Raw genomic sequence first — 9,568 nt, 5'->3', positions numbered from 1 at the left:
GACATTACACATTCAGTCATTCCCAGTTTATCAAATGGTTCAGTTACTTTTTGATGTATAGAAAAGTTAATTCATATAGTTGAGTAATTTAAGTACTAGACAGCTGATCTGAAGGTTATGGGTTCAAACCATGCTTCAGTTTTTGCTTTATATCCTTTAGAATGTCATAGTTCTCTTGGTGCATCAATTTTACCTCATTGAAAATAATTACCGTTCGCATTACAAAATTAATTTCTTTAAAACAAGATTTTTCAACTTTAGCTTTAGTAAATTATTCAAAATCTGTATTTCCTGAATTATTGAAGTCATGCCAAAATAGATATCTTACTTCACACTATCAATAAAAAGAAGAGAGAAATATACTCCAAATTAGATTTTTTTTTTCCTGTTTTTTAATATAATATCTAAAAGAAATTTCAAGTGCAATAAAAAGAAATTAACTATCACACCAATATTGGTCACAAGGTTTGGTGCAACTCTGAAAAAAAGAGAATATGATACCTCTTATAAGTATAATTGTGAACATCCATCTCCAAGTAGGATCTTCTATTTGATTATTTGATCTGATATAAATAGTAACCAAATCTCCCTCAAACCACACAGTTAGTCCTAGGCAATGAGAAGACATTAGATCTTTGGATAATAGAGTCCTTGGTACCTCTTAAAAGACAAATATCCATAGCTGAAATCCTGTTGACCATAGATCTGCTTCATCTCAAGGTGTGGTAAGAGAGGGACAAGGGCTGCAGTTACACCCAGATGAAAGTGTGAGTGGAGCACAAATTTTCCTCTCACTCACAATGTCTATTAATTATGATTGTAAGTAGAGGGGCATCAAAATTGTCTCTGCCTCTGGGTGCTGAAAACCCTTGATACATCACTGGTTCAATCAGGATGGCTCTATACTTTAACAAGAAATAATATTTTGTGGTGATGTTATCAGTCAACAAGAAAATCTTTAAGCGAATAAGGAAGCCTTCATATTGTCACTCAACTTAGAAGTGACAACCAAATTCTCCTTCAAATCATGCTTTACCAGCTTTAAAAACAAAGGACATTTGAATTATGTGTTTCTTGATAGCTATAAACAGACAGGCGCAGGAGTGACTGTGTGGTAGGTAGCTTGCTTACCAACCACATGGTTCCGGGTTCAGTCTCACTGTGTGGCACCTTGGGCAAGTGTCTTCTACTATAGCCTCGGGCTGACCAAAGCCTTGTGAGTGGATTTGGTAGATGGAAACTGAAAGAAGCCCATCATATGTATATGTATATATATATGTGTGTGTATTTGTGTCTGTGTTTGTCCCCCCAACATCGCTTGACAACCGATGCTGGTGTGTTTACGTCCCTGTAACTTAGCAGTTTGGCAAAAGAGACCAATAAAATAAGTACTAAGCTTACATAGAATAAGTCTTGGGGTCGATTTGCTTGACTAAAGGTGGTGCTCCAGAATGGCCAGTCAAATGACAGAAACAAGTAAAAGAGTAAAAGAGACAAAAAGGTCTTGGCTGAAATGCATTTCATCATAAGTTTGTTCAATCAACGTTGATGAAGAATTAAAGAACAACAATCTGTCTTATACAGAAAAATTAATTCTTAAATTTTTCTTTAATCCAGTCAACATTTTTCAGAGTAGCAAATGTTTGTCATGTTGTGGAAAGCCAGACCAGTGAACTTCATTTGAATAAAGTCTCTCACTAAAGAATGATGATATACATGTCACATACTTCCGAAAGATGTCTCGTGTAATAAATATTAAATGGTTAAGAAGCATCACTATTCCTGCCAAACTTTTCCAAGAAAATTGAAACTGAGCTGTGCAAGAGAACTAAACAATGATTAATTATACATCAGGTTTTATATTAATTATATAAAAGAATTCTGAGATCAGTTGACTTGGTAACAATAATAGCCAAATCTTCCTTAAATCACATCTAACATCTTAAAACATAATGCAAAAAAAAAAAATGGAAAGGGATACATTGAGTAATATAGTTGTAGATATTTTCTAATTATACTGGATGATTATGGATGGAATGTCTTTGAACATAGGTCTACTCAAGGGGAAAAAGAAATTGCTATCACACCCTTATACCTTGCAGAGGTAACCCTCCTAGATTAAGAAACATTAGTATAAACTATTGACCAATCAGGTGGCCGATACTGGCCAGTTGTGTCTCTTGTTCAAAATACAAACCAAAATGCTGAAGGAAATTCCTAGTGTGTATCTTTTTCTTGTTTCCAACATTGGACTGCAGTCATGCCTGTGCATACCTTGAAGGCAGGACGTGCCACCTAGGTAGGCAAGGTAGGCAGTGCCAATCTTGAATAAAATAGATCGATAGCAACATTTTCCTTTTATGGAAAAATATGCCCCTAATTCAATAAAATTATGAAGGTTAATCTTATTAATATTCAATCACAAGGCACTGATCAGCCTGGAGCTAAATTGGAAGACAGTTGCCCAAGGTTGGTACCTTGGGCAATTGTGACACTGAAGCCGAATCCATGTAATTACAAACCAAGCTTCTTAACCACAAGAGAACTGTAAACATTTGAACATACATATGTTGAGAGGGATTTTTCTAGCACCTTCCACAAGTTGTTGTTTCTTAATGGCTGTGTAAATCATCGTTATTATTCCAAAATGACTCAAATGACTAAATTGTATTAAAGAAATTAATAGAAGATATCACTGTAAATGTAATAACTAATCACATCTAATCAATAATCAATAATCATTGATAAACTTCTAAATTGAAGTAATATGGCTTATCGTACCATGGACTAGAACTACCATCTTAATTTGCCTAACTATGTGAAAGTGAAAGTAAAGAGAGATAGAGAGTGAGAGAGAGAGAAGGAAAGGGAGATTGTGTGTGTGTGTGTGTGAGAGAGAGAGTTTGTGAATGGCTTTCATAAAATGCATCCATTATTTAGATATTTTCTTGCTGAATATTTCGGGAGATTTTTACCAAAAATATGACACTTATCAATAGATACTGGTTGCTAGGTGACACACCTAATTGATGGCACATGTGATGTTCTCAATTTTATACTCTTACTTACACATTCATATGATATTCTTCAGTTTACAGAAACGCACATACACAGACATGATGTTCTCAGTTGCACACATAGACACACACACTCACACATGCACACATTTGTATGATGTTCTCAACTTTACACGTACATGCATACACACACACATGATGTTCTCAAGTTTACATATATACACACCTATGATTGTTATCAACTTCACACATGCACACACACACACACACACACACACGTATGTGTGCACACATACATGCACACACACTTACATGCGATGCTCATACACACATGTTTGATATTCTCAACTGTACACACACATGTACAGAAATACACACATGCATGTGATGTTCTCAGTTTTACAAACTAACACACATGTATACACACACACACACATACAGGTATACATATAAAGTCATACATACACACACCAGGACATAAATATTTCTAAGTCATTTGCACACACACATACACACACACACACACACATACATACAAGCATACATATAAAATCATGCATACACATACACACATCAGTACATAAATGTTTCTAAGTCATTCGCGCGCACACACACACACACACACACACATACAAGCAAGTTATACATACACACATCAGCACATAAATATTTCTAAGTCATTCGTACACACACACACACACGAAAATGTCACCCTTTTTACCATAAACACTATGATAGATTTTTCGCTATCAAATTTATTTCTCTGATTTACCTTTTTTAAAAGATCCAATAAAGGAGCCTCTGTATGGTACCCTTATCTGCTAGAAATAACAGTCAAATTTATTTTCAATCGCACCTTTCTGTCATAAAATAACAATTCACACTGAATAATATAATCCCAGATATGACCTTATAGCTGAAAAATTAATGCCTTGATAATAGATCTGCTGTGTCAGGCATGAGCTGGCACTAAAGCAATAAGAACAGAACTTATTTTATGCATTAGCCTTTCTACAGCCCATCTGTTATAGATATTGTGTACATATTTATGCATGTGTGTGCTTGCATGTAGGTATGTGTAAGTACCTATGTATATGTGTGTATGTAATGTATGTATTTATGTATGTGTGTATACATGTATATCGATATGAGTGTATATGTAGTATGTAATATATGTATATGGTATGTATGTATATATGTAGGATGTGATGTATGCCTGTAGTGTATGTATGTTTGTATGTATCACACACAGAAGACATGTTTTGGATACCAGAATGTATACAACACCTCCACTAAAATACAAGAAGATATATATATATATAATTATAATTAGGGTTCAGCTAACTTCTTCACCACATACTGAAATTAGAAATAGGAGTTAAAAATTCCTTTTCTACTACTATAAGAATCTCCATGACGGTAAACATACTATTATTAATTTATATATATAAATATTTATATATATATATATATATATATATATATGCTTTTTTTCACCATGTGCAACTCGTAAACACCAGTCGTCTTTTTTCTCTTTCCCTGTTGCCCGCTCTGGGATCTTTCTTTCCTCTCTCTTCCTTCTTTATGTTTCCGACGAAGAGCTCCGCTCGAAACGTCATACCTCCCTGCTTCCATTTCCTGAGCGCCTATTAATAATAATACTGTAATTGTTCCATTGTTGTTGTTTTTTTGTTTCCTGTTTGGATTAAAATTATATATATATATATTATATATATATATATATAATATATATATATATATATGTATAAGACATAGTAAGGAAAGCAAATTGATGCACATACATTACTAAGAATATGCTTATATTTGGCCAACAAAAATAAAATTGTTGTATATATATGTAGTTAGATCCTCTATAGATTAAGCACTTCTGTAAGGGGTCCCAATATTCTCACAACTAACCACAATAAACAACAAATAAAATTGTGCACTTTACTTCATCGCTGGTTGCACAAAGTCCATATTGCCATTATAACACAAACAAAATCCTAAAATGGAAAGAGCACTTGGGCTTGCATGGAGTAAAAAGAATTAAATTTATTGCTGCAGCAACATACTTCTTGTCAGCAAATGCACAGTCAACTTCAAACAGACACATCTATAACACCATGACCCAGTAAAGGAGCCTCTTCATGGTTGTTTAACCAACTAGAAATAGCAACCAAATCTCACCCAAATCAGATACTGCATATGCAGTATGATTCTTTGCAAGATGGAGGCATGGTATATCTAAATCAATATAACAGATCTATAGGTTATATCTAATCATTTGGACTTTTTTTCATCTTTTGTTCAGGAAGGAAGCTAATACCCATAATATATTACAGGACCTCTAAGACTTGTGGGAGGAATGAAGGTGTCCTTAAATTGGAAACATGATTCAAATGCTTGAAAGCTAGTGGACTTTGTTAAAGACTGCCAAAGTACCTGGTGACCATGTTGAAACTAGGTGATGGATTAAATCTACCACTCAAGTAGGCTATGGTGGGATTTGAACTCAGAACACAAAGAGCCAGAACAAATATTGCAGTGTATGACCCTATGTCATTGCAAGCAGAGACAGACACCAGCCCAACTCTAACTCTCTTTGACCAAGGATTACAACCTGGATACAACAGCTGGAGGGAAAGAGTACTGTACCCACACTTTGCTTGTACTCATTTTTAGCATCCCGTTCAGAGAGATTTTGTTGTGTCTGGGGATAGTCATTATGCCAATATTAACAACTAATAATAATAAATGAGTGGAATTGAACCGGTGTGTGTGTTAATTATATTGGCATGATGACGCTTTGTGGACACAACAAAATTTGTTTCAACACACAGATTCACATAAAGAATCTTGCAAACCCAATACAAAAATGAAACTCAGAAGGATTGTTATGATCTTGATCACTTACACACTATGGAAACTGAGAAACTGGCCTTATGAATCCCAGGGTTAATCTACATGGTTAATCTACAGGATTAATCTAAAGGATTAATCTCAGGTTTAATCTACAACCTTGCTACTTTCTTTATTGATCCTAAAAGGATGATGGACAAAGTTGACTTTGATAGGATTTGAAATCAGAATACAAAGAACATGTACTGTGAGGCATTTGGTTTGAAAAGTTTTGCTTTTCTGCCTATCTGGGATTGGTACTTTTTTATTGGCCCCAAAAGGATATAAGTCAAAGTTGAACATGACAAAATTAGAACTCAGATTGTAGCAAATTTGAAGAAATACTGTGAAACACTATGTCCAATGTTTTAATGTCTCTGCCAATATAAACACCTACAGACACCCACCAACAGCTAAATGTTTGCTCTATCAGAGATGACCTGGGGCTAAATCAACAACTTTTACTCGTTAGCACTCTAATTAAACACCCAATGGTGATTTGTATTCTTCATTCCGCCCCCCTATCTCTCTCTCTTTCTTGTTACCCTCTTCCCTTCTCTCTGCATTTCTCTCTTCTTTTTGTCTCTCCCTCTCCTTCTCCCCCTCTCTTTCCCTCTCTTTCGCACTCACTCTCCTCTTCTGTCTTCCTCCTTCTCACCTTCTCTGTCCCTCTCTCTCTTTCTCTCTTTTCTGGAAGTACATTCAACATTCAGATGTCAATCTGTTAACTTTGATGTTTTTACCAAAAAAAATATACTTATTGCACCCATCAATGTTCTGCCATATCATCATCTTCATTGCCTCCTCATTCCTCAGGCACCTTAACTAAAAACATTTTTTTTCTTTTTTTACTGTTTTACCATTTCTTCTTTCCCAAATCTCCAACTTCTTTCACACAAATCTATTTTTTGCCCTCCAACTAACATTCTTCAATAATTCCCATTAAAGACTTAGAACATTAATCAATCTCACACACCTACATACACACAACATAGACATGCACACACTCAAACACATATATATATTTCCATACATATATACACATATACTTATTCACACATGCACGTACACCACTTCTTGGGTGTATAACTGTGTATCAATGTGCACCCAACACCAAAGAGAATTAATTTATGTACTTACAAATGTATTCTTTTTTTAGTCTGTCTAACCAATAGATATTTCAATATTTTTCCAAAGACACCAGCAAAGCCAGTCTCCCCTGCTGTTGTTGTTGATTAATCACAGGAAACCAATTGCTTTGAACAAAAACAGAGATTTTGTTTTCTCTTTGTTTGTTTGTTTGTTTGTTTGGTTGGTTGGTTGTTTGTTATGGGTAGGAAATAGCAGGCCAGGTCAACAAATAACTTTATGAAATTATTCAGCATGTACAAACATGTTGCTGTTTTTATTGTTCCTCTTTGTTGAAGTTAATAACATTTAATTTTGTATTTTCTATACTTGTTTACTTATACTAATGTGTGTGCGCGTGTGTGTGCATTGATATATATACATATACCTAGTGTATATATATATATATATATATTTACATACATAGTTATTTATAAACACATATGTATGTATGTACCGATCTAGCTAGCAAGCTAGCTACATATATCTATATGTATGTAGGAATATGTCTTTATTAATTTATATATTAATAAATTATTTAATTCATGTCTTCAATTTTTTCATATGATGTAAAGGAATTAATAAAAGAATTCGGCGCACAGCAGAAGAAACTCTCGAATCTCCGTGGTATTGGAGGACAAATTGCAAAGCATAGTCCTGACAGTGTGGAGAAGAACAAAGTTCAGAGCACCTTGGCTAGTCTGAACAAGCGACATTCTGCACTGCAAGCATCGATCTCCTGCAGGACACAACAACTTACCGAAGTTGAAGGATTATTAAGGCAGTTCCATGAAACCTCATCTGCTGTCACTTACTGGCTTGATACAAGTGAAGCATTGATTGCAGAACCTCTCATTTGGTCAGATTTGGACAAAGTCAAACAACAGCATAAAATTTACAAAGTATGTTTATGTTGTTATAATATTTTGTATGTTGTGTGTTAAATAATAATCAAGGATATTATTAAATGTAGTATTAACGCTATCACACACACACACACACACACACACACACATATATGTGTGTGTGCATCTATCTATATACACACGCATACAATATGTATATGTGTATATATATATGTATATATATGCATATATATATATATATATATATATATATATATATATATAATTGCATATATATGCACATACATATGTATATATATATATGTGTGTGTGTGTGTGTGTTAAATCTTTTACTATTCCAGGTGAATAGAAACCATTAAGTAATTATGATGCCATAAATAAACGTGTTTTCATTAACATATAAAATAATGTTAATACTGCAATTAATAATTTCTTTCAATATTTGTCATTGTATTTAATTGTATATTTTTTAATTTTTATTTTTAAATTGATTTTCATTTTTTTCTTCACTCTATCTTTTGTTCTCTTCACTTGCTGATGTGAAATAAGTTTCGTGTCTCATAAATGTTATTTAACTAGCCTTGCATAAACGGCAATACATACATGCATACATACATACACAAACACATACATATATACGGTGATACAAACAGGAAAATAAAACTCCAAACATAACTATATATATATATGTATATATACTTTATGTTACCGAAAATCCTCGAGTATAGTCCGCCCTTGAGTATAGTATGCAGGGGATTTATTTAACATCCTTGGTTTGTAAAAATGTATACCGTAGCGTCCTTTATTATTATTGTATATAGAACATAATGCAAACGTGTAGTTTTGTGTGCATTTTGTTTGCAGAAAATATAGAAATAACAGTAATAACATTTAATAAATGTTGCTTACTGCAAGTTATGGATGATTCTTTTATGACTTCATTGCTTTCAGGCTTAGCTTAAGGTATTTTCGCGCCCGACATCACAAAATATGCCTGAATAAACATTGCTGGACAGCAAATAGAGACTCAGACATTTCTTAGAAAATATTTTTCATTTTTAACCTCGTATATAGCACACACTAAGGATTTTGACCTTTAAATTTTGAGAAAAAAATGTGGATTATACTCGAGGATTTACAGTATTAATCAGCAGAAGTTTGCAAGTGATTCAATGGTGAAGAGTTTTGCACATTGGCACTTAATGTGCATATTTCAAATTATGGCCATTACACTTATATAGACTGGTTAAAATGATATGTAATTCTCAAGATTGTTCTAGAATAAATTGTAAAAACAATTACACTGTTACAAAATTAATGCCTATGCTTTCAAATGTGCATGTGTATATATATATGTATATATACATGTGTATTTGTTTTTATACATGTACATATTATGTTTATATGCATGCACATATATATTGGTACATTTATGTATGTGTATATATGTACATATATGTGTGCATATGTATACTTTCTTTTTGCCATATTTTGATTTAGCTTCTTTGTCCTTTATTTAACTATTTAATGGACAAACTATTTTTGAAAAAATATGCATTATTCATGTTATCTTGTAATCATTTTTATAATTTATTCAGGAACAACCGAGGGAATTATATTTATCATTTTAATCAGTCTATATAAATGCAATGTTCA

At 33.3% G+C, this 9,568-nt stretch overlaps 1 protein-coding gene across 9 annotated transcripts in view; it reads left to right on the top strand.

Annotated features, from left to right (window-relative positions):
• LOC115210341 (nesprin-1) overlaps positions 1–9,568 on the top strand; it is an 870,646-nt gene that overhangs the window by 666,822 nt on the left and 194,256 nt on the right. For all 9 annotated transcript variants that reach the window (XM_036502466.1, XM_036502469.1, XM_036502465.1 and 6 more), the window contains one exon: positions 7,622–7,948. In XM_036502466.1, coding sequence (XP_036358359.1) covers positions 7,622–7,948 — 327 coding nt within the window. The remainder of the gene's footprint in view (positions 1–7,621; positions 7,949–9,568) is intronic.

The sequence above is a fragment of the Octopus sinensis genome, linkage group LG4 (genome assembly GCF_006345805.1).
Source record: "Octopus sinensis linkage group LG4, ASM634580v1, whole genome shotgun sequence".
Lineage (NCBI taxonomy): Eukaryota > Metazoa > Mollusca > Cephalopoda > Octopoda > Octopodidae > Octopus > Octopus sinensis.
This window is presented reverse-complemented; position numbering and strand designations above follow the sequence as displayed.